Genomic DNA, 26,700 nt, shown 5'->3' with positions numbered 1-26,700 from the left:
GCCCAGGCTGATTTCGAATTTACAGTGATCCTCCTGAGTGCTGGGATTACAGGCATGTACCACTGTGCCCAGCAACTCTGTTATTTGAGGCATCAAGTGGGGGAAAGTTTAGGATCCTTTTAATGTCACCACAATATCTTCTAGGCTCATCTTGTAGCTTCCCTGCCTTAATTCTGAAGTCAGCCGTTAAAAGTCCTAACACTTACTGGTGGGGAAACTTGAAAAATGGGCTTTTGTTATATGTATTGTTACTGGCATATCTTTGCTTGTAGACTGTCAGTGAACAGGCTAGACAAATGTTTCTAAAATGTAGTTTAACTATGCAATATTCCATTTATTTTGACTACTTTGGGATTTTGATAAACTTTAATGATACAGAAATTTAAGAAAGTAACTTGCTGATTAACGTAAAGGGGGCCAAAGTGGGCATAGTGACACATGCCTCTAATATCAGCACTTTAGAGACTGAGGCAAAAAGATTGCAAATTCAGGCCCATTATGTGTGATTTAATAAAACCTTGCCTTAAAATAAAAATTGTGAGCACGAGATGAAAATATAACTGAGTGTGAAGTCTTGGCTTGGATTCAGTTCTCAGTACTACAAAGAAAAGGTGGGGAAAACTGTATGCTTTATATAATCATGTAAATTATATGTTAGAGTATATGAATTTAATTTCCCAGTATTTCATTATTATTATGTTGGCTTGAACTTGCCCATTATACTCAAATGATTAGTATAGTTAATTAATTTGATACCAAGATTAAAACTCAGGACCTTGCACTGGTCAGGCAGGCGCTTGTGCCGCTGAGCTATATCTCCAGCTAAAGTTACTATAAACACTCTGAAAGGAGTTTAACCCATTAGAATCTTTGCAGTGTTCTTTTGCCTCCCCTTATTCCTAGTGCTTTGTCAGGTCTTCCTTCTGTGCCTTGATCTTAGGCCTTCACATAACACAAACAGAATGGAAAAATATTTTTGTACTTTTTTCTTTTTTTTTTTTTTTTTTTTTTTTTGTCTTTTTCCTTTTTATCGGTACCGGGGTTCAAACTCACGACTGCCTGCTTGCAAGGCAGGAGCTTATGCCGCTGAGCTAATTGTTGTTTTTCAATTTTTTATGTTTATATCCTCATTGTATTACAAAGAAGAATACAATTACCATAGTCACTTCAATATGAAGAGACAGATAAAGCCACCCATCCATTTGGATATATATCATCCAAATGGTAAAGATAATATACTTTATATGTCAGGTGAAGCCTTCATTATAAAACCAGATGACAAGTTTTCCTCTAGTGAAATAGAATGAACGTTTTGCCTGTTTAAACTCCTAGCCAGGTCTGGTGGCACAAGCCTATAATACCAGCACTTGGGAGGCTGAGGCAGGAGGGTCTCCAAGAGCTGGAGGCCAGCCTAAGCTACATAATGAGTTCTAGGCCAAACTGGACTACCTAACAAGACCCTGCCTCAAAAGCAAGTCAACAAAAACTTTTAATGGTTAGATGAGCATTAAGAATAAAAGGTAGTTGATAACCATTGTTGATGACCTTGTACTCTGTTCTACATCATGTGCTATGTCTATCCTTGGTTTTGACTTACAGCTTTGTTTTGCCATATTTGACTTTATTCTCTCCCCCCCAAAAAAGTAATAAGAACTAAGGAGTAATAAAATCCAAAATGTGTAAATTTTGTTATAAAAAAGAGAGGGAGGGGAAAAAAAAGAGCTCTAACGGATATAACAACAAGTGTGTTTAGGGATGTTAAATAGCTGACTATATTAATGTTTTTGGATCATTGAACACAGCTGTTTGCAGTCTCTCCGTTTGAATGTCTACTTTGTATTCTTTGATACTGTGATTTGAGCAACTATTTCCAAGATGATATTATGTAATCTATTAACAGGTGATTTCTTACTGTTATGTTTTTTTTTTTTTGTAGTTCTGTATTATGTGTAACCTTACACTGCTTTGTTTTGTTTTGTGTTTTTCTCTTTTTCCTCTTAAATAAATAAAAAAAAAAAAAAAAGATTCATAGGTTTTTCAGAGATGCCCTTTATTTGGTTAAAGAATTTCCCCTGGTATTTCAAGTTTATAAGAAATGGATGTTGGATTTTGTGTCTACTGAAACAATTATATGATTTTTCTTTTTTGTTTGTCAGTCAAGTGAATTACATGGGATTGCTTTCAAATATTAAACTAAGTTTTAATTTTTTGGACAAAAAAAAAAAGAATAAAAGGTAGATGAAAAAAATTAAAAAGTACATGAGTAGGTTACACTTGGTAAAAAATAAATATTGTATCAATACAATAAAAATTGAATATGACATATGGCCAAATATTTGATTGGTAAGTATTAATCAGTTATCTTTTACTTTAATAAAAGTGAACGAGTCTTAGATTTGCAATTTTGAGAAATATTTTGTTAATTTTTACAAAATAGGAATGCTGGAGATTGGTGCTTGTCTCCTTGGGTTTTTGATACTAAACAAATGTTGGGAGTGAAATGGCAATGTCTTGGTATGTTTCCAGGCCAGCCTCAAACTTGGGACCCTCCTGCCTCAGTTTTCTGAGTAGCTAGGGTTAAAGGCTTGGGCAACTGTCCAGTGACTTCTTTTTCAACAAGATTTATTTATAAGGCCAAATAATCCACATATTTTGGTTTTGTTAAATTTTTTGTTTTGTTTCTTGTACCAAGGAGGACCTTGTTCTTATAAGGCAAGCACTTAAGCCACTAAGCTAAATCCACAGTCCTAAAATGACATTTTTTTTTAATATTTGATTTTTAAAATTTGTCATCAATTTTGTTAAAGTTACTAAAAGCATCATGAAGAAAAATAATAACGAAATAATTAAGATAATTTGAATTTAACTGTTCCTGATAGAAATTGGCATTCAAAATATGGGCAGGAAATTTTATGTCAGTGTGTCTTTGTTTGCTTTTTGTGGTATTGGGATGGAACCCAGGCATAGTCTACACATTTATCTATTTATTTATTTATTTATTTGCTTGCTTGCTTGCTTTTACTTAAACAGGGTATATAGGGTTTCCATATATAATTAAGGCTGGCCTTGAACTCACTGTGTAGTCAGGCTGTTCTCAAACTCAGTAGCAGTACTGAGATTACAGGTGTGTGCCACCAGGCTTTTATTTCATGTTATTTTATTTTATGTTACGACATGACATGACATGACATGACATGACATGACATAGCCTCACTAAGATGCCCAAATTGGCCTCAAACTTTGAATCCTCCTCTCTCAACCTTCTGAGTAGCTGAGGATACAGGCCAGGTAACTGACTTCATTCATTCATTCATCTGAAAAGATTTTTTTTTTTAATCCGTATATCAGAAATTGAACTCATGACATTGCACTTGCTGGCAGGAGCTATGCAGCTGAGCTATAGTTTCAGTCTCATCCATTCATTTGAGGCAAGGGCTTGCTATATAGTCAGAATGAGCTTTGGAATCACTGTGAAGCCCATGCCCATTTTGGACCCTCCTCCTAGCCATTTTGAATGCTGGGATTACAGATGTTCATCACCACAGCTTTTTCGTTGTTTGTTTTTTAAGGGTTTTGTTTGTTAATTGATTATTTTGAGACAAGGTCTTGTTTTGTGTTTCAGGCTGGTTTTGAACTCACTGTGTAATCTAGGTTGATCTTGAACTCATAGCACTCATTATAGCTCAGCCTTTCAAATTATAGGATTATAGGCATGTCTCACCATGCTGACTTTTAAAAAACTGTGTATTATTATACTCCCTATCTTCATAGTCCAGATCATGAGCCTTATTGAGGGGTCATGTATTTCATTCACTATTGTATTCACTTACATCTAAAGCCATCTTTGCTTTATTTTGAAATATACAATGGCAGTTAGAAATATACCAATATATTTAGAAATGTACAAATGCAGTATGGCAGTTCAGAGGTCTTGCACATGAGGAGCAAGAGCTGTACCACCGAGTTAAACCCTCAGCTCAATACATTTTTATTGATTATGGTTACTCAGTGTAGTAGATCTTAACATTTGTTTCTTTTATTTAGAACTTTGTACCCCTTGAACACAACTGTATAAATCCCCAGCCTGTCATTTTACTCTCCACTTTTCTGTATTGGACTTATCACTGATTTTTAAAACAAATGCTAAAAAACTACAGAACAAATAAATTTGTAATTCTCTTAAAATTTTATATGTTCTGAAGTTGTTATACACTTTACAGGACATAGTAAATTGTTTTTATCTCATTGTTGAGTTTAATTTGTGATTGTGGGATGTATTTTCTTCACAGAGTATTGAAAGCTCAGTCTGATCACAGATCTAGACATGAAGGTAAGGGTTCTACAAATTACTTTTTAATAAAGATGTTAACATAATTAAATTTATATCTTTAATAATGAGCATTATATCTTTTTACCATCTGCCTTTATAATCTTTTTTTTTTTTTTTAAGTTTCACATTATTCAATGTGGCTCTTGGTGAGTTGGGCTCATTGCTGTTCTTTAGTGAAATCTAGCCTTGCTGATAGTGATCATTTGCAAGATTGGCTGAAGAAGTTAACCCTCCTTATTCCTGAGGTAAGGAAAAGATTGAAGATTAGTTAATCTTTATATGTGTTTATGTCATTAGTATTGATAACAAAAGGAAGTAAAAGAAACAAGTGTGCCTGATGTATATCACATTATTTAGTTCTTTTGGGTCTAGAGTGTTTTGAATGTACATTAAAAAGAGATTGTTTTATATTCTCTGGCATCCATATTTGTCCATTTTGTCATTTTTTGAAATATTTGTTTTAGAGTGTGATTATTTTGGGACCAGTAGAATAGTTGCTTGGCATGTGAGGATCTTAGATTTCATCCCAGCATTGCAAAGAGAAAAAATGATTATTTTGCTTTAATTTTTAAATAACTTTTATTGGTTTCATTTTTTTGAGATAGGGTCTCACTTATAGTGCAGGCTGGCCTTCAACTCATGATGATCCTCTTGCCTCAGCCTCCCTAGTGTTGGGATTGCAGGTGTGCACCATCACACCTTGATTTTTAAATAACTTTTGTAAGACATAGTATAAGCTTGAGCGTTTCTTTGGCAACTTACGTTTAGAACGTTTTCATTGGAATCTTTTGAAATGGAAAAGGTTTTCCATTATTAAAAGTAGAAATAAGAGAGTCTTAAAGTTAGTAAACTAAACACATTTTGTTTCTCTGTTGTCACTGATAATATAATATTCTTTTCATTGGTAATTTTGTTGTTATTTTTGTTTGTGTGGTTCTGGGGATTGAACCAAGATCCTGACACATACTAGTCCAAGTGCTCTATCACTGAGCTTCATCCACAGTATCACTAGCTATATTTCTTTTGTAATGCTCAGGCCTTATTCCTTAGTTAAACTGTATATACATATACTTTTTATTATATACTTAAACACAAAGTTTCATGTTTTTGTGGTCAGGATTATATTGGATCTTGACTGAATTGAATCCTGTATTAGTTCATGTTGTTTTTGGTAGTTACTTACAATCTGAAATATTCTGATATAAATACTTTTCTGAGTTGGTTCTAGTTGGCTGAAATTATTTATCTTGTTGTTTACTTTATTAATTACTTTCCCCTAATCTCTTTTCTATTGTTAGGCTTGTTTGGTTTTCTGTTCTTATGGCCATACTCAGAATTTTTAATGTATGCATATATTTATATTAAACATTTTGTTGTACTGTATTTGATTATTTATTTACATGCATATGTATGTGACCAGAATATTGTATTTAAAATATATTACTAAGAAAAAATATATATTCTTAAAGAAGCTATCTAAAGTTATTTCTGTTCATGTATTAACATTAGCTTTTCAGTACTAAAGTAGACTGTCTCTGGAATTTGCTTTTTCATTTAGACTGCAGTTCGTCATGAATCCTGTAATGGTCTTTATAAATTATCTCTGTCGGGCCTAGATGGAGGAGACTCAATCCATCGGTCTTTTCTGCTTTTGGCTGCATCAACACTGTTGAAATTTCTTCCTGATGCCCAAGCACTCAAACCTATCAGGGTAAGATTTTCTGTGTTCTGTGTTTAGGAGAGATTCCTATTCCTGTAATTTGCTTTGCCTCATTTATTATTTCACTGTATCACTGTAGTTACTGAAGGTACTTTCTAGTAGCACAGTAGTTGTATGGTTTTTAAAGTAACTTGGTGATGCTGGCTTCAGTGGCACATTGTAAACCCACCACATGGGAGCCTGACCTGGGAGGATCACCAGAAGCTCCAGGCCAACCTCAGCTACATAGTAAGTTCCAGGCCAGCCTGGACTATGTATTGAGCTTCTGTCTCAAAACACCAACCAAATAAAATAAAATGACAATGTTGTGGCACTTTGTGTCTATGTTCCAAATAGTACAATGTAAATGTTTTGATGTTAGCACTGTGGGCTCTCTCATGGGTACTATATTCTGTTTTGGAAATAACACTTGTACTTTCTAGGTTTGGGGCCTTGTGTTAGTAGACGAATGATAAAAACATCATAAATTCTTTTCTGTTGAGTTACACAGTCATGTGTATGTATTTTTAATCTGTATCAATCTATGGTTTTTAAATTTTCTATCTTATCCATATAAGATATATATATAATTTGGTGGAAGAATTCTGTGACCTGATAAACCTAGAGCCCATTTATTACAAAAATTTATAATCTCAGAAATAAAGTATTTTGTAAGACTTACATTATTTCCTTCTTATATCCTTGCAAATGTAAGTAACATGAGACTATTTTCCTTTTATTTTGCATTTTTCTCAAATTCCTGATGCTGATTATTTAGGCACATAGTTATTATAATTTTTTACCCTTTTTGTTAGATTTTGAATTTTATTTGTTTGGAATTTATTTCATAAAGTATATCATCTCTTTTATGTATTATAATTTTAACTTGTTTTTAAAGTATTTTCACCAAGTATTTTTTTTTTAATAGATAGATGATTATGAGGAAGAACCAGTGTTAAAACCTGGATGTAAAGAGTACTTTTGGTTGTTATGCAAATTAGTTGACAACATACATATAAAGGATGCTAGTCAGGTATGTTCAGAAGATTATACATTAATTTGTTAATAAATATGAATTATGCATGGGAATGTTCATGATTTCAGTATTTCTTGGCAAGTAAAGACTCTTTAAGTCGGTCATGGTGGTACACATCTGTGGTTCTAGCACTCTGGGAGGCTGAGACAGTATGAGGGAAAGGGGCAAGTTAGCCATACCTATCTCAGAAAATTTATAAAGATAGTAATGGGCTGGAATTACAACTCAGTTTGAAAGCCCTGGGTTCAATCGGTAGTAACAACCCTCCTTCTCCCCCTATTAAGGGTTGTTTTACTCATCAATAACTAGGTAGTACTATCATAATTTATCTACTATATTTGTTCCTTTCTATTTCATTTTTCTTAGACCTAATGTGAAATATCTTTATTGGTTACCTCCTCCTCTTCTGAGTGAAATTTGCATTTCCAAACCTTATTTGGAAAGTGAAATTAAGATTTTTAAATTTAAATATACAGCTCTCTATAATGTTATTTGACTTTGGAGTCCTGAATATATAAACTAAGGCCAAATTCAAATTTGAATTTAATTTTAAGCTAAAGAAACACTGTCCATATTTGTACTTTCTTATAGTAAAGTAACATTTCTTTTCAAAGAAGTAGTTAAATTTCAAACACACACATGCCTCATAAACTTGATTTTTCACATATACAGCTTACCCAAAATGTGTACGCACTGCCCCAGGAAAAGAAAAACTTACAGCTAGGCATGGTGGCATACAGCTGTAATCCCAGCACTTAGGATGCTGAGGCAAGAGGATCTTTGCAAGTTCGAGACCAGCCTGCACTACAAAATAAGCTCAAGGCCAGCCTGAACTGCATAGCGAGACCCTTCTCAAAAGATCAAAAAAAAAAAACCTTACAAAAATATTTTAATACTAAATTTACTGAAATTTTATGAAATTAATACAAGGTACCTTTGACCTTATTGATTACAAGAGATACTCAAAGTGGTGGCCATTAGTTAGGTTAGACATTTATTAGTACAGGGAACTGTTGCTTAGATAACCTTAAACACTGAGATTGCTACACATGTGCTTTTCAGTGTCTTCTGTAAGGGCTGGCAGCATATAGTGGATTTTATGCAATACACGACATCCTCTAGAGTTCACCACAACACCATTTATTGACAAGACATCATATTATTTTTCTTTTCCTGAAGTGTGCATACATATTTTTTGGCAGACTATCTCTTTATTTATATGTATATTTACTTAAGGTAAAATGCATCTGGGTTAATTTAAAAGAAATCAAATGAGGAAGGTCCATTTATATTTGGGAAACAATCCTTTATTGTTTAAATTATTTAAGTGAAAATAAAATATGTAACTTTACAATACAAATCATATGATAATTATACCTTCTACATTTTAGTTTATATCTGAATTGTTAAAATCTACTTTTCATTTGAAGAGTAATAATTAAAAATTAATACTGACCAAATTTTAATTCATTTGATTATTATTAACATATCGATACCAGATTATCATTGTCATTTTATAAACCTAGGTTTACCTGTTTAAAACTTCTTAACAAATCTAAACATTCTCAGTGAAGTTGATTTTCCTTCTTAAAGGTCTGTTTCTTTGAGTGTCCTTTTTTTGGATGGGGTGGTGAGACAGGATCTTGCTGTGTAATTCAGGCTGGCCTTGATTTCATTATGTAGCACAGGCTAGTCCAGAACTCACAGTAATCGTTCCACTGGGATTGCAGGAATGTGCCACCATGCTCATCTTTTTAAATACACTTTTGAATTAAGTTCTATTTTGTGAAGTCTGTTTTGATTTTGTTTTCAGTTATAATACAAACTAAAGTTTTTGAAGTTAACCATAGAGTTTAGTTTATTGTTGAAGCCTAGTTTATTAAGATATTAAAAACAAATCATATGTGAATTACATCTCAGTAAAGTTAGTAAAGAAGAAAACAATCAACCTTACCATCACATTATTGTGACTGTCATAATTTATGAACAACATTCATTGGATTCTTTTTTATAGTACTATTAATACATTTAAAGCTACAATTGTATTAATTTGTATTCATGAGGGTAGATGTTTGGAGTTTATAATTTACATATAAAGAAGTGTTTTTGAATTAACCTGTACTACTAAACATAAAAATCTGTATTTGAATATTATGTTTTCTCTTTGTATTAAGACAACACTCCTCGATTTGGATGCTTTGGCAAGACATTTGGCTGACTGCATTCGAAGGTAAAATTTGATGTGAAATTCATGATTATATTATTGAGGAAAGATAAGAATGTGATTAGAGATACTATCTTGTTTTGCTTGTGTTCTTGGTTGTTTTTTTGTTTTGTTTTGTTTTGTTTTTGTTTTTGTTTTGTTTTTGTTTTTGCAGTAGAGAGATTCTTGATCATCAAGATGGTAATATAGAAGATGATGGGCTTTCGGGACTCCTAAGGCTTGCAACAAGCGTTATTAAACACAAACCACCCTTTAAATTTTCAAGAGAAGGACAGGTATGTATTAAAATACCCAAATGTACACATAAAGGGCGACCAGAGTTTTTTGTTGTTACACTGTATGTGAATATGTTAAGTCTTTAAAAATATCTAAACACAAAGTTTGCCGCAATCTCAATTGGAAGTAGGAAAAGTAAACTTACTAAACTTTGAAAAAGTTAATCCTTTGGAAATACAAAATTACACTCATTTTTAGAAGGTAAAAACAAGTTATTATTACTATATATAGTTTCTATTACTATATATAAAAAGTTAACATTTTAATGGTATGGTTTCTAGAGGATTGAAAATTTTAAGTTGTAAATTAGTATCTGATTTACATAATGAAATTAATAACTAGTCATTACAGAGTTATAATGGTTTCACAGTTGTCTCTGTGTGTATGTGTGTGTGTGAGTGTGTGTCTGTCTGCCTGCATGCCTGTCTCTCTCGTTCGTGTTCTCTCTCTCTCTCTTTTTGGTACCAGGACACATTTTTTGGCACCTGGAGTTGAACCCAATACCTTGTGCTTGCCAGGCAGGTGCTGTGCCACTGAGCTATAACCCTGGGCCACACTTCTCATATTTTAAAGCACTACATGAAATGTGTTTATTGAATTTCTGAACCATCTGTTGACTTTACCAACAAATGTTTGTTGTTGGTACTAATGGTTTGTTTGATATGCCATTGGCACTTCCTGCATTGAGGAAGTTATTATGATTTGGAAAGTTGTTACATTGAGATTATTGATAGAAGCGGTAACCAAAAGAACCGCAGTCCTCATCGGCACAGACTAAATAATCTTGAGATAAAATTCAGGCTACAGTCTTTTCTGTTTTAAATGTGTAAATTTTCCCTAATCCTCCCCCCCAACCATTTTTTTTTTCTTCTCCAAGGTTGTTTTTTTTAATACAAAGTATTTATACATATTTATGAAATAGAATGTGTAACGGTATTTTTGTTTGTACATATTTATGAAATATATTTAATAGTATTTAGGTTTGTGTATACATTGTGGAATGTGCAACTCAGGGTAATTAGTATATCCATCATCTTAAGCTTTTATCTTTTTTTATATTCAGTACATTCAGATTCCTTTCTGACAGTCTTTTCTAAATATGAAATGCATTATTGCTCTCAATTTCTTTTTAATTAGTGTATGTTTATAGTACATCATAGTTCAGTTCTTTTTGGGGTTTTGATATATGGGTATAGCATATGTTGTTCACTTTTCCCATTGTTTTTTACCCCTTCTACTCTCAGTTTGTATGAGTGGAGTTTAACTATTTTAATTAGATTCACATATGAGTGAGATAGTGCGGTGTTCTTCTGTGCCTAATTGACTTCACTTAACACAGTATCCAGGTCCATGCATGTTTTCAGGAGTAAAAGGATTTAATGTTTTTTCTGGCTGAATAATTTTACATTATATACTCACACTGTGTTGTCTTTGTCCATTCCTCTGTTGATGGACAGTTAGGCATTATCTGTATCCTGACTATTGTGAATAGGATTGCAGTAAGCATTACACTGCAGATTTTTTTTTTTTTGGTCTTCTTCCTACCCCTGCCTTCCTTTTCTTTGGCATCCCTTCTCCTCCTCACTTCTCTTGCTTCCGCATTCTCTCTCTTCTCTCAGTTCTGTATATTGAGCTAGGGCCTTCAAACTGAGCTACATCCCTAGCCCATTTAAAATTTTTTTTATCTTGAGACACTATCTTCTAGGCCACTGTGTTACACATGCTGGGATCGTACTTGGTATTCCCCTAGCTCAGCCTTCTAGAGTGTTAGAATTACAGTTGTGTAACATGTGCCTGGTCTGCAGATGTCTTTTCAGCATGTCGATTTCGTTTCTTTGCAGTTTGTACCTTTCAGTGTTACTGCTGGATTGTGGGTAGTTTTATGACTGTGCTAATTTACATTGCCACCAGTAGTCACAACGACTCCTATGCTGTGTATTTGAGGGCCTTTTATTCTTTCCAATACACTCTGTGGGCATAATTTGATTTATAAACTTGCTAACTTGAATCATGGTTTGTTTTGTTTGTACCAAGAATCTCATTGAAGACTTGTATACGAGTGAATGTGTAAATTTTATCCCAACATATGAATGTATGGATTTTTATGGTAGCATTATATAAGGAAAGATCATTATTAGAAAATAAAGTTTCGACATTCCAAAGGAGAGGTTCTCGTGTAGTTTGACTCTTTTCATGTCAGTATATGTATATATTCATTCTTTAATAACTGTATAATTTTTATCTGCACATATGTAACATAACTAGCTTTCCTAATTGGAGACATTGTCATACTATTTCAAGTGATATTGTGGTAAAGACCTTTACATGAACGTCATTTAGCACATTTAGGAAACATAGGAAAAAAATTTGAAATTGACCTGCTGGTTCATAGGGTATACACATTGATCAATTTTTAGAGTCTACATATTAATATGACCATGTTTCCACTCTAGAGACTGAGCCAATATATGATTACATCTACAATCTAAGAATAAATTCTTATTTTCTCACATTCTATGAACACTTTTTATATTTTCAAATATTTAATCTCTGCCAGTCTGGAAAAAAGGTCCCTTGCTTTTATTTTGTATTTCTTTTATGATGACTAAAATTGAACTTCTTAGCAGGTATGTTGGCACATGCCTGTAATCCCTGAGGAGGCTGAGGCAGAAGGATTGTAAGGAGTTTGAGGCCATTTGAGCTAGGTAATAGGATCCTGTATTTGAAACAAAAAAAAAAAAAAAAAAAGGTGAATTTATTTTCATGTGTTTAACTGTTGTTTTCCCCAGGCATCACTCGGGCAATACACTTGTTTGCATAAAAGACTATTCCAGTATTGGGCGGTGTCACGTCAACCAGTTGATTCTGGTTTACGCAAGATCTGTCTGTCTGTCTGTCTGTCTGAGACAAGGTCTCCCTATGCAGTTCAGGCTGGCCTTAGGCTCACTTTGTAGTCCAGGCTGGTTTCAAATTTGCAAAGATCCTCCTTCCTCAGTCTCCCGAGTCCTGGATTCCAGGCATACCTGAATATTGTATGTCTGTTTTAAATAGACTATTTTTCTGCATATTTTTTATTTAGAATGTTGTATTTGCCTTTGATGTTTTTTACTAGTGAAATCTACTCTTACTAATTCATGTTTTATTTGTGAAAAACAACCTATAACTTTGTGTTACAATCTATAAAAACTCTTATTGTGTAAGTACATTAGATAAATTAGATAAAAGTTTTATACTTCTGCAGAACTCAATGATATTCTTTTACACTGTGTAAATAGTGTTTGGGACCCTGAGACTGAATAGGAAGGAAGTGCCAAAAGATGTGCAAAGGAAAAACTGAAAAAGAGAGAAATATTAACATTAGAGTGGAAAGGTCTGTTATGAAATAGGAAGACAACGTGTCTTTATTGACAACTATCCATAATACAGAAATGATAGAACTTTAAAGAAAAAACAAAGTTAGAAAAATTCCAGTAGCAGTCAGTAATTATAATTCTCTGGGTGGTTTTGACAGAATTGACCAACATCTTAAAAGTTACCCTGTAATTAAAAAGTGAGGGAAAAATTTTTACTGTTAAATATTGATGTACCCTCTGAACCAAACAATATAACTTGTTTGTTCTTTATTCAAAACAAGGGGGTTCATAAAGTCATATACAATGTGGATTAGGTCTAATAGACCTAATCTAAATAATTGAAAAACACGGGATAGAGAAATGCCAGCCAAGGTGTCCATAATCAACATCTTCACCATTATGTTTAATGGGCATTTTATTGAAATTATATCACCCACAGGAAAAAAGGAAAGATCAGCATGTGAGTGTAAAGTATGTTGTTCAGAGAAAGACAGCAATGCGAACTAGATACTACTGTCCAAATTGTAGCATTGTTTGTGTGTTGAATGTTTTTAACATGTACTATACAGAGAAAAATTATTGAATAAAATTTGATAAAAACGTTATTTTTATATCCCCTGTTGTCTTATTAAAAAAAGTATGCCATTTCTGGTCATTCTATATTTAAATAACTTGACTTGTAAGTGGTTAAATTTTCTGTTATTCCGTCTTCCCTCCTCTCTCTAGCCTTTGTTTATCACAATTCTGTTAACTTTTGTGAGATCAATCTTTTAAGAGTGTATCAATGTGATAATGCAGTGCCCATGTTTTTGTGTCCAGCTTATTTCATTTAATAGTGAACTCTTTTTTTATCCATATTTTTCAAACATCAGATAATTACACCCTTTTCTATGATGCAGTAATGTTTTGTTATGTATTTTTTTTACTGAACAAGGATGTAGCTCATTTTGTTGGTTTGTTTTGGTGGTGATGGTGATTGAATATGGGGCCTTGGGCATATTAAGCCAGTGCTTCATTCGAAAGTCACAGCCCACTCTACATTTATTACAGGAAGAATGTACATATAAGTAACAGAGATAATTTCTGGCACCTATCATAGGTAACCAGTTTATGTTTAATAAGTGTCTTTTTCAGATTTATTTCTATACACATGTATATATATATAAATATTTTTATAAAAGTATCATAAAATAAGCCAGGTGTGATGGCATGCATGTGTAATCCCAGCACTTTGGGAGGCTGAAGTATGAGAATTGCCAGGCATTCTGTGTTAGCTATACTGGGCTACATAAGTGAGTTCAACCAGCCTGAACTACGTAGTGTGACTGCACTTCAAATAATTTTAAAAAATGTGTTGCTGAGAGTTTTGAGACAAAGGAAGTACAAGATGAAAGTACTGGCAAATTGTGTGCATTGAATCTATTTGTTTCATAGGTGATGCCTTCTGATTCCTGTGAAAAAAAGGGTGACTGATCTCTAGTGCTTTTTTTCATGAGAATACAGATCCAATGTCTTCTGAAAGGCCCATTTCCTAATATCACATTGGTTATAAGGTTTCAACACATGAATTTTAGGAGACAAAAAGATCAGATCATGACAAATACTTTATAATTTTAAAAAAGATGGTTTTGAAGTTTTCCACTAATCCCAGGAAGATACTTGAACATAGGGTATATATCCACTGTACTGATCATGTTATTTTGTCCAGATGTTTTTAAAATAATGAGTGATCTAATTGTCAGAGTATTAAGCTTTTTAAATTTATAGAATTTTTTAGTTTTAAGTGTTTATAAATGAAATGATATGTATCCAGGGAATTGTTGAAATTAGTATTTTTTGTTTTTTTGTTTGTCGTTCTGAGACACAGTCTTAGTATGTAATTCAGGCTGGTCTTAAACTCACTTTGTAGCCCAGGCCTGTCTTGAACTTAAAACAATCCTCCTTTCTCAGCTACCCAAGTGCTGGATTTACAGGAATGCCCCCCTAAATTAGTGTTTAAGATAAATCATATCTGTTTTAACTAAGGGAATCTGAGCGATAGAACATCTTTACTGTCAACATATTTCAAAACACATAAGGTCTGCTTTCTGAAATTTTACTTTGCTATGTTTTTTCTTAATCTTCCTTGGGGAAGAGGGGTTTGGAGGAAGGGAAGGGGAATGGAAGGAAAAAAATTAAAAAAAGAAGATATATCATGTATAGGTACAAATTCCCTGTGTTCAGTTATCATTATGAATATCTAAAGTATAACAATAAAATTAATTTTACCACAATATTTCTATTTGACTCCAAACAGTATTATTGCAAGAAATTTTTTACTTAGGTTTATTGGTATATTTTAGATATACATAATGATAACATTGATCATAGAGAATTTGTATCTGTACGTGATATATCTTAATTCTTTTGTTTGCATTCGCTTACCCTTTGTTCTACCCCTCTTCCCATTTTGTATTGTCTTGTGTCTTCTCTTAATCCTGTCTTTTTGAGGTAAGGTTTTGCTGTGCAGTCCAGGCTGACCTTAAGCTCTCTTTATAGCCTGCACTGGCCTCAGACATCCGGTGATCCTCCTGCTTCCACCTTACCTACGTGCAGGGATTACTGCAGGAATATGCCATCATGCCTAGCAAAGCTTTGTTTCCATGGTTTCCCCTCCTTTTCTTGTTTTTATTTTTCCTTTTCCTTTTCCTTCCTTCCTTTTCCCCTGCTCCTGCCCCAAGTCCCCTTCATATTTGAACATTTTCTTCCCATTGCACAATATCTATTATACATTTTGGAATCTACTTACCCTTTCAGTTTCTCACACCAGAGAAAAAATATGTTATTTACACATGTGTCTCTGATTTATTTCACTTAAGAATATGATCTCAAGATACATCCATTTACCTAGAAATGTCTCAAGTTTATCCCTCTTTATGGCTGAGTACTACTCCATTGTTTTAAAAAAAGCACATCTTAGATAAAGAATCCATTTATTAATTGGTGGGAATTTGAGCTGTTTCCATGATTTAGTTATTACAAATTCTGCCACTGTAAACATGGGTGTGCATATATCACTGTAGTAGGATGCTTTTAATACTTTTGGGAAGATAGCAAGAAGGAGAATAGCTGGATCAAATGGAGCTTGTAGTCCTGGTTTTTTGGGGAATCTCCACACTGATTTCCATAGTGGTTGCACCAGTCTACATTCCCACGAACAGCAGAGTTCCTTTTTCCTCCACAGCCCAGCCAGTATTTGTTATTGGTGATTTCTTGATAATAGCTATTGTTTCTGGAGTGAGATGGAATCTCAGTTATTTTCATTTGTATTTCTTGAAAGACCGGGGACATTTTATGTATTTATTTGTCATTTCTACTTCATCTAAGATTGTCTTTTCGTTTCAGATGCCCATTTTTGGATTGGGTCTTTTAAGTTTGGGTTTTTAATTTTTGAATTCTTTATGTATTTCTACATAGTCCTTTGAGGAACAGCTGGCAAAAATTTTTTTCACAGACAGACTGGGTTGTTTCTTCATTCTGTTGGTGATTTCTCTTGTTGTATAAAAGCTTCTTATTAAGTGAGAGCCCAGTATTTCTGGTTTAGTATTTAGATCTTTGATCCATTTTGATTTTAGTTTAGAATGTAGTGAAAAATATAGGTCTAGTTTTAATCTTCAGCATGAGGAAAGCCAGTTTTCCCAACAACATTTATTAAATAGGCTGCCTTTCTTTCAGCGAAAGTGTTTGACTTCCTTGTCAAAGACAGGGTGGCTGAGTGTGTATTGAATTGTTTCCGTATCTTCTTGTCTGTTTCATTGGTCCTCAAGTCTGTTTCTTTGCCATGCCATCCGTGCTAGTGTTTTCAAGTCAGGGACTGTGATGCCCCTGCCTTGGCTGCATTGCCTGGAAGTGTCTTTGGTATTGTAGGTCTCTTTTGATTCCAAATTAATTTTAGAATTGTTTCCTCTATTTCTGTGAGGTACACTGTTAGAATTTTGATCAGGCTTTCATTATATAACAATTTTGGAAGTATGACCATTTTCATTCTTCCTACTTCAAGAGCAAGGAATATCTTTCCATTTTATGAAATCGTCTTCCATTTCCATTTTTAGAGTACTGTACTTTTCTTTCTTTTTTTTTTTTTTTTTTTTTTTTTGTCTTTTTTCTTTTTTATCAGTAATGGGGATCGAACTCATGACCACCTGCTTGCAAGGCAGGTGCTAATGCCGCTGAGCTAAATCCCCAGCCCCAGTGATCTGTTTCTTGTCTCTGACGGCTTTTAATATTCTGTTCTTATATTGGATTTCTGGAATTTTGATTATTATATGCCTGGGTGTAGTTCTGTTTGGGTTGTAGGTGGCTGGGGTCCTGTATGCCGCATAAATCTGAGTATCTTTACTTTTTGCTAAGTTAGGGAAATTCTCCTGGATTATTTCTGTGAATAGCTTTTGTAGTTCATTTGTTTGTGTCCCTACCTCTTCTTTTATGTTCTTAATTCTTAAGTTATAGATTCTCTTATCTTCTAGCCTTTGAATTATTGCTGTTTATTTTCTTGTTATTTTTAAGAAGTTTTTCATTTCACGCTCCCACCTTACAAATCTGTCCTCCAGTTTTGATAATCTATCCTTAGTTTCTTTCAAGCTGTTATGCCAGCTTTCAATAGAGTTTTTAGTTTCGTGGTAATCTCTTTGAGCCTGCTTCACATATTCTATGTTTTCTCTATTTTCTCCATCAAACAATTCTCCCCTTTTTTTCTGTTCTTCCATTCCACCATCTGTTTTTTCTTGGGCGGTGCTTAGCATTTTTCTATCTATACTACTTATTTCTTGCTTTATTTCATTAAATACTTCATTTTTGAACTCATCTATGAGGCTCCGGAGATACCGCTTTATGTCTGTTGGTGCTGTGTCTAATACTGCATGTTTTCTGTCTTCATTCTCTTTTGCATTTACCTTTCCTGGATCAGTGTTCTCAAGATTGGGGACTGAGGACCCTTTCTTGTTGCTCCCTCTTCCCATACTTTTTGTTCCTTCACGCATATGTAGGAGACCCAGTTTTTGTTTTTTGTTTTTTGTTTTTTCTCTTTGTCTGTTAACAGTTTGTTTGAATCCACCAGCTAGGTGTTCCCGCCCACTTCAGTGTATTAAGGAGACACAGACCTGGGCAGCCTCTGCTGGACCTGTCCCTCTAGATCAACATAGTGAAGGCTTCACTGCTAGGGTTCACCATCAGGCGCAGAGACCTGGTTTGGGCTAGCCTACTGGGTCTAAGTCCGCACCGTCACCAGGCCAAGCACTCCCCACCAGTCCCGCTTAAGAGGGGGATATGTGACTAAAGTCCCTGCAGCACTCTGTTCCTGCTAGTCTGCCCGGTCTCAGAATGTCCTCTGTTGAAGTCTCCTAGTCTATCAAAGGGTCCCCATTCCTCTCACTCACCACAGGTGGATGCAGGGCTCCCTGCCAGTCCCACTCTCAACTCCGTTTGGTTCGCCAATTCATGCTCTCAGAGCTTTCCTGCGTCTCTCTCCCTGCTGTGCGGATTGGGACGCAGCAGTGGCAGCAGGAAATTCAAATCACGGCTTCCAGAGGCGTGGGTTCCAGCTTCTGTGCTGAGATTTTATCTGTTCCTGTTATAGCATCAGGATTGCATTTCCTGTTGGTTTCTCTCAGCTTAGTTTTTTCCTGGGTCGGCAGGGTACATCTCCCCTCGCTTAGGACTCCTCACACCGCACCACTCCTGGATTCTATGCTGGTAATCTCAGCCTCCATGGCTGCTGTTATTTGTCCCCCATGTTCTCCCAGAAGTTGTACTGTACTTTTCAATGTGTAGAGATCTTCTACTTCATTCACTACATTGATTCCTAGGTGTTTCATTTTTGGGAGTTGCTGTTGTGAAAAGTGATGTTTCCCTCATATTTCTCTCAATGAGTTTGTTATTTATGTACAGGAAGGCTATTGATTTTTGAATGTTAACTTTGTACCTAGCAACACTTGAATTTGATTATTAAGTTCAGAGGTCTTCTGGTGGAGTTTTTGGAGTCTTCTTTGTAGAGTATTATGTCAAATTTAAATAATGTTAATTTAACTTCTTTTTTCCCTATACTTAATCCTTTTATTTCTTTCTCTTATCTAGTATATATGGCTGATGTAGCCACAGCTATATTGAATAAGCGTGGTGACTGTGGACATCCTTTTCCGTTCCTGATTTTAGTCTGAAAGCTTCCAGTTTTTGTACATTTAGTATGATTTTTACTGTTGGTTTCTCATAAATGGCTTTTGTCAAATTGAGATAAACCATCTATGCCAATTTTCTTTAGGGTTTTTATCATGAATGATGTTGGACTTTGTCAAGTGCTTTTTCTCCATCTGTTGAGATGATCATACAGTTTTGTCCTTGGCTGTGTTAATACGATGTATTACACTTATTAGTTTGCATATGTTGAGCCATTCTTGCAACCTTGGTATGAATCCTTCTTGGTTATGATGTATAATCTTATAGATACTTTGCTGCTTTCTGTTCGTCAGTATCTTATTGAGGATTTTAGTATCTTTGTTCATTAGACTGGCCTGTAGTTTTTTTGGTGACTCTTTCTCTGGTTTTTGACATCAGGATAATTGTTGCTTCCATGAATAAATTTGGGAGTATTGCTCACCTTTCAGTTTCATTAAAAAGTTTGAGAAGTAGCAACATTAGGTCTTCTCTAAATTCTTGTAGAGTTCAATAGCAAATCTGTAAGAGCCTGATTTTTTCTTGTTTGGTACGTTTTTAATTACATCTTCAGTTTTATTGACTAATACTGGGTACCATAATAAAAGACATCCTTAGTGACTAAAAACAATGATTCAGGTACAGCGAAAAAAAAAATGTTGGGGCTTAAGAAAACAATGGAAACTGTGAATGTTCCACCATAGCCAAGAAAGAAACCTGTGTAACAGATTCAGATATTCAGGAGTTTTAAAATTTCATTAAATTGCCTGGCAAGTGTGCTGTCACAAGTTCAATTCATGGTACCAAAAAAATTTTTTTTTTCATTGCAAGCGTATGCAGAAGCATGAGCTACTTTGAGGAAAGTATATTTTAGAGAGAGAAAGAGAGATACAGGATTGCATATAGCAATCATGAGAAGATAGCTTTCTTAATAGTAGCAAGGGGCCTCATGAAAATCAAGCCAGCTGCTGCTAGGTGATGGAGAGCAGAATAATGTAAGATTGATCAGACTTACTGAAAAAGCAGGAGATAGCACAAATGACATTAATAAATGTCTGTTCACAGAATCAATGGCAGAAAATTTCCAAGCAGGGAAACAGAATTAGACATAAACAGATAAGTGAGGCACTTAGAACTCCGGTTAACCATGACAAAAAGAAAAAAAAAATCTCTAACAATGCTTGTAATACTCAGTATTCCAGAACTCAACATTAAGAACAGAGTATTAAGAACTATTAGAGAGGGGGCTGGGGATTTAGCTCAGCAGGCATAAGCGCCTGCTTTGAGAGCAGGCAGTCGTGAGTTCGATCCCTGGTACTGATAAAAGGGAAAAAGACAAAAAAAAAAAAAAAAAACTGTTAGAGAAATACGTCACCTATAGAGGAAAACCTGTCAGAATCTCAGCAGATTTCTCAACAAAAACCCTCAAGTCAAGGAAAGCTTGAATTTATTTCAGGCCCTAAAATTAAAACTTCCAAACCAGATTGATATATCCTGCAAAAGACTTTTATTTAAAATTGATGGAGAAATGATACTTCCATGACAAAGCACACCAAACGAGCTCTCCACAATGTTTTGAAGGACATTTTGGAAAGAGCTAAGAGGACTATAAACTCCATGAACCCAACAGAATGAGTCCACCAGGCAAGGCAAGCAACTAAATGGGGAAAAAAGGAGCCCACAAGAGGAAAATAATATGACAAGGTTAAGTCAATATGTATTGATTATAACCGTCAATCCTAGTGCTCTTAATTCACAAATCAAAAGTAACAAAACGGCAGAATGCATTAAGGAGGAAGACCCAACAATGTGCTGCATACAAGAAACACATTTAATTCATAAAGAAACATACACTGAAACTCAAAGGGTGAAAAATATTCCATGCAATAGTAACCCAGAAAAAAGCAGGAGTAGCTATTCTATTCTCATACAAAGTGGATTCCAAGCGAAGACTATAGAAACTTTTTGAACATCTTATTATTCATTTATCATACTTTAGAACAATCATAAATTATTTCTTGTGACAACATAGTATTGTCCGAAACTCCTTCCAAACTAAATCATCATTACATTATATTTATTTGTAGGAAGTAGAAATCATTGCAGTAGAAATGTTTTTAAGTTTTTCCAACTTAATATGAAATACTAGAAAATAAAATTTTATTGAAGGTATATGCATTAGTAAGAAGGGCTTAGTCATATAACTGTGAGTGAATATTCATCTAGAACAACAAACTTTTTTATTTTCTTGCTTCATATTCTTATAGATATAAATTCTCAGCAAAATTGTTTTCATGATGTTTTTATGTTTCTTTTTCTTTGTGATTTTTGGGATTAAACCCAGGATGTCTAACATGATAAGCAAATAGTCTACCATTGAGCAGTATCCTCAGTGCCAGTGATGTTTTTTAACTTCTTTAAATTTCTTCCAAATCATGTCAAAAGCTACACTGCTTTATCACCAAAACTACTTTTACTATTCATTTATGTAGTAGTGTGACTAGTTTCTTCTTTCTATAATGTTTACTAAATTGACTTACCATGATTTTTAAAATAGATACATTATAAAAATCAATGCCTGGGGCTGCAGATTTAGCTCAGCGGCGTAAGTGCCTGCCTTGCAAGCGCATAGTCGTGAGTTTGATCCTCAGTACTGATTTTTTTTTTTTAAATCAATGCCTGTTTTTTTGATGAACTCAAGAATTTTAAAAATTCCATTCATTTAAATACGTTTTACTATTTCTGAATAAGTTGCTTTACATACACTACTGCTGGGTGTGATGGTGCACACCTGTAATCCCAGCACTTGAGAGGCTCAGGCAGGAGGATTGCTGTGAGTTCAGAGCTAGCCTGAGCCACATAGTGAGTTTCAGAGCAGCCTGGGCTACCGAATGAGACCATCTCAAAAAAACTGAAAATAAGAAAACCTTAGTAATTCTCTAGGAATGAATGTGGCAAAGTATCTGAAATGTTATCTACTAGAGAATCTCATAAACCTAGGAATTTGGTGATTTCTTATGCGATAGATCACACAGACACACAGTACCTGCATATTTTGCCACAGTCAATCAAATTCAGAATCCTAAAAAGGAAAACAGATGTTAATATTAACTACATACACAGTGATGTACAGTGAGCCACCTTTATAACTTAGGAAAAGTTTTATATCATCATAGGGAACTGTTTACCAGTCCAGTTTCCAAGTGACAGCCAAGGGCCACTCTTACTGAGGGTAGAAATATTTCAGTCTTGCTGTGTTATCTTTTCTGTGCAAAGCCCCAAGAGGGTTTATACCTTGGAGCAATGTATTGGTAATATGTGTGATTTTACCTAGGGAAATAACTAGGTAACCTAGCAAAGAGCAATTAAGAAAGAGCAAATGGAAAAGATGCAAACAACACATTTTCCAAGTAGGTTTAGTTAAGAAAAACTCCAATTAATCTGGAGACCTGGAAATCGATTCCTTTAAAATAATTTGGGTTACATGGTAAATACTGTGTCTTTTTCTTCTTTCTCTTTCCCCCTTTCCTCTCTCATTCTTCCCTTTTTTTCATTCTTTTTTCTCACTTCCTTTCTTCTTTCCTTTCTCTTCTCCTTACTCCTCCTTTTCCTTGTTCTTCTGTGCTGAGGGCTGGATCCAGGGCCTTGTTACTTCAGTTTGAACTAAACTATTACAGAAGTTAAGAATTTGATGTCTGGAATCCTTATTTTGACATCTACCTACTGTATAATTATTGGAAAAATTCTTAACTTTTGTTGCTTCTTGGTTTTGGGCCTTTCAGTATTATATTTCACTTAGTAATTGTTCAGAATAAGGAAGTTTCTACTTTTAGTAGAATGAAATGAGAAAATTAAATGAGTGAGTACCTATCACACTTGTTGACAACCCATATAGGGAGCAATAAGATCTGAACATAACTTTTTGATGTCCTAATGGAATGGCAAATAATAACATTGTACATGAGTAATCTATAAGAATGAACTATTAGGTATCAACAGGGAGGGAAATAGGAAACATAATACCCCGTCCATTCTATTTTCTTTTAGACAAGTGAATATTGAGACTTTGAGGTAACTGTATGTGATGCTGCTGTAGGATTTTGGATAATTTTTTTTAGTAAATTGTAGATAGTCCTGCAATCTAGGTTATTCTGTATATTGTTTGTTGCATTTGGAAAAGTAGTTAACAACCAAGTTTAAGTGATATACCTGACTTTTTTTTTTCCTTCTAGGAATTTTTAAGAGATATCTTCAACCTCCTCTTTTTGTTGCCCAGTCTGAAAGATCGACAACAGCCAAAGTGTAAATCACATTCTTCAAGAGCTGCTGCCTATGATTTATTAGTAGAGATGGTAAAGGGTTCTGTTGAGAACTACAGGCTAATACATAACTGGGTTATGGCACAACACATGCAGTGTAAGCATTTTTCCTTAATCTTTATAAAATTCGAACATACAAATGAGATTTTTCATTACTGCTTGAATTTTCAGAAATGTATTTTCTTTTTAGCATGTAGTCTTACCTAATTTTAATTTTTAATGTATAATGTTCTAAGGAAATAGAATAACTAGTGGAGGTAACAGTTGTTAATACAAGCAAGATACATTATGTTTAATAGTTTGTTGGGGGACATTTTCTCTCCCTCTTTCTTCAGCAGCTCATGCACCATATAAGTGGGACTATTGGCCTCATGAAGATGTCCGTGCAGAGTGTAGATTTGTTGGTCTGACTAACCTTGGAGCTACTTGTTATTTGGCTTCCACTATTCAACAACTTTACATGATACCTGAGGCAAGACAGGCTGTCTTCACTGCTAAGGTAGAATTTTCTTCACTTTAAAAATTGAAAATCTCACTGGGCATGGTGGTACACATCTATAATCCCAGCACCCAGGAGACTGAAGCAGGAGGCACAGGGAACTGTGTAGTTCCCTGCCCTCAAACTCACTGTGTAGCTTAGGCCTGGTTCAAAGTTTTGTGATCCTACCTCAACCTCCAGCCAAGCTGTGCTAATTCTAACTAGTTCTCTTAAATGTTGTTTTTAGTCAAAAATGTACTTAGACATATAGATTGTGTGTGTGAGTATGTGTTTGAGATAAGATTTCACTGCAGTTCAGGCTAGCCTTGAGCTCATATGTAGCTCAGCATGGTCTTGAACTTGTAGCAGTCTTCTTGCCTCAACCTCCTGAGTGCTGGAATTACAGGCATGTGCCACTCTGCCCAACCACTAGAAATTTTTAAAAATAGAAATGGATACCTGACTTTAGAAAGGTGATGTGTTTGGTTTGAACTTCAATTATCTTTATTACTTTTTCTGAAGTTCATGGAAATTTTAAAGCCACATGTATATATATTTTTTCTTGTCTTTTTGTGATGGATTTCATTGTGAGTTTAGGGTGGCCTTGAGCTTACTTTGTACTCCAGGCTAACCGCAAACTCTCAGCAATCCTCCTGCATCAGCCTCTCAAGTGCTGGGGTTGCAAGTGTGCAACACCACACCCAGCTAACATGTTTTTTAATTATGATAAAATATTATTTTAACCTTTTATAAATATTCATTTCTGTGGCATTAAGTAAAATCATATAGTATTAGTTCTTTTTTGTGACTATGAGTGATTTATTTTCATTTAGCAGAACATTTTCATAATTCACCCATATCATCACACGTCAAAGTTTTCTTCTTTATTATGCCTGAATAATGTTTCATTATTCATATATATACATAGCATATTTTTCCTGTTTGTTGAAAGACATTTGAGTTGCTTCTACTTTTTGGCTTTTGTAAAACTATGAGAAACTGGGGTACGTAAATACTTACTGAATTCTTGTTCTTTGGGTAAATACCTAGATGTGGTATTTTTGGTCATAATTAATTCTGTGTTTAATTTTTTGAGGAATCACCATACATTTTTCCCAAAGACTCCACAATTTTACATTCCCATCAGAACTGTACAGTTTTCCTGCATTCTCACTGACTCTTGCCATTTTCTGTTTTTGTTTTTAGGTTTTTAAGAAATATGGCCATGCTAATGGGGTGTGAACATGTTCTTTTGTTGTTTATTTTAGTAGTAAAAACATGTATCTGTAGGATATTTAAGAATTGTACATAAAGTAAATTTTCCTTGAAATTTTTGCTTGAAATTAACGAATTTTCTTTCTGATACTTTATTCAGAATAACAGAAATACAACAATCATTACCTGAATTTTTTTATGCTGACTTGAAGTTTGTGTATGTCCAAATCTGTTGTATGTTGGAAAATGTCATTTTATGCAACTAATTTTAAACTCTCAAGATAAAAATATAATATCTCAAGATATATTAAACATCTTTTTTATTTTTGTTTGCCAAACATCTAATGTAGTAGGAATATACTGTAGTTATTTTTGCCAATTTGTTGATTAACTTTAATTCATCTTACACCATCATAGAAATATTATAGTAACTATTTGCTGAACAGATCTCAGGTGTAATCCTTACTTTGTGACCTCAGTTTGATGATAGGCTCCTAAACAGTAGAGACAAATTACTTCACTCCTCACAAGATTGGCACAAATAACTGGTGTATACTCCTGGTACATGAGAGACCTATTATTTCTTGTTTCTATCCAAGCCTAACATTATGACAGGTATTTTCAATGGCACTAGTAATTTCATCGATTTATTTTAATACTGTACCTGAAGGAGAATACAGTATATATAGTAAGTCCTTGTGAATGTGCATGGATCTTTCATATAATGCTAATGTTATGCACAAAGTCACTAGTGAACGAGCTAACAAGCCAGCTATCTGAATATGTTATTGACATTTGGACATTTAAATGATTTTCAAAGATGTTTATCATATTGGTTATTAGTGTTAAGGATATACTTTTTCAGAAGAAGTTAAGATGTGAGTTTTTCATTGTTACATTCTTACTAATCAGCATTGTATTATGTGTTAATCTACAAAGAATATTTTTAAGATCTTTGTGTTCAGTTTCTTGACATAATGATATATTCATTGTAATGAAAAAAATTTCCAAGTTTTTAATGCTGTAATTAAAGAAAGAATAAAATGAGGGTATTTTCCTACATACAGATAAAAGGATGAAAATAAATTTAGTGTTAAGCACACTGCAATACTTTGTTTGCTAGAATGTCCAGTTTAATACCTTCAGTATGTTTTGATTGAAAGTTTTTTCTTGATTTCCAGTATTCAGAAGATATGAAGCACAAAACCACTCTGCTGGAGCTTCAGAAAATGTTTACATATTTAATGGTATGTTTGGGAATCATGGAGAGAAAACTAATTAGATACATCCTTTGCCACAGGATATGTTTATACTGGCTTTCTTAACTTACATATTTTCACTTTTCAAGTTGAATTTTTTAATTTATCTGTCTTAACTGTCCTAAGGACTTGTCACAATCACTTCTTGAGTTAAATACATTGTGTTAGTTTGGTCTTTGAAGAATCCCATGTATCTGACCCTTTTTCTTTTTTGAGGTCACCTCTTTTATTCCCGGAGCTTTCTGATTCTCTTTGCCCCTCTTAATTCTCACCCCAAAGCTTATAAAAGTGATTAGTCTTTTTTAAAGACAGTAAATCAGAAAAT

General features: G+C 34.1%; 1 protein-coding gene across 9 annotated transcripts in view; it reads left to right on the top strand.

The window, feature by feature from the left end:
- Usp34 (ubiquitin specific peptidase 34) overlaps positions 1-26,700 on the top strand; it is a 246,358-nt gene that overhangs the window by 151,497 nt on the left and 68,161 nt on the right. For 7 of the 9 annotated variants that reach the window (XM_063229478.1, XM_063229480.1, XM_063229479.1 and 4 more), the window contains 9 exons: positions 4,290-4,330; positions 4,451-4,575; positions 5,889-6,041; positions 6,958-7,062; positions 9,240-9,295; positions 9,444-9,564; positions 23,337-23,520; positions 23,759-23,922; positions 26,298-26,363. In XM_063229478.1, coding sequence (XP_063085548.1) covers positions 4,290-4,330; positions 4,451-4,575; positions 5,889-6,041; positions 6,958-7,062; positions 9,240-9,295; positions 9,444-9,564; positions 23,337-23,520; positions 23,759-23,922; positions 26,298-26,363 — 1,015 coding nt within the window. The remainder of the gene's footprint in view (positions 1-4,289; positions 4,331-4,450; positions 4,576-5,888; positions 6,042-6,957; positions 7,063-9,239; positions 9,296-9,443; positions 9,565-23,336; positions 23,521-23,758; positions 23,923-26,297; positions 26,364-26,700) is intronic. The other 2 variants (XM_063229475.1, XM_063229477.1) reach the window with 1 other exon arrangement.

This window comes from Cavia porcellus, unplaced genomic scaffold (genome assembly GCF_034190915.1).
Source record: "Cavia porcellus strain 051 isolate PalLab524CR breed Dunkin Hartley unplaced genomic scaffold, mCavPor4.1 scaffold_18, whole genome shotgun sequence".
Taxonomy (NCBI): domain Eukaryota; kingdom Metazoa; phylum Chordata; class Mammalia; order Rodentia; family Caviidae; genus Cavia; species Cavia porcellus.
Note: the sequence above shows the minus strand (reverse complement) of the source record. Positions and strands in the feature narration are given on the sequence as shown.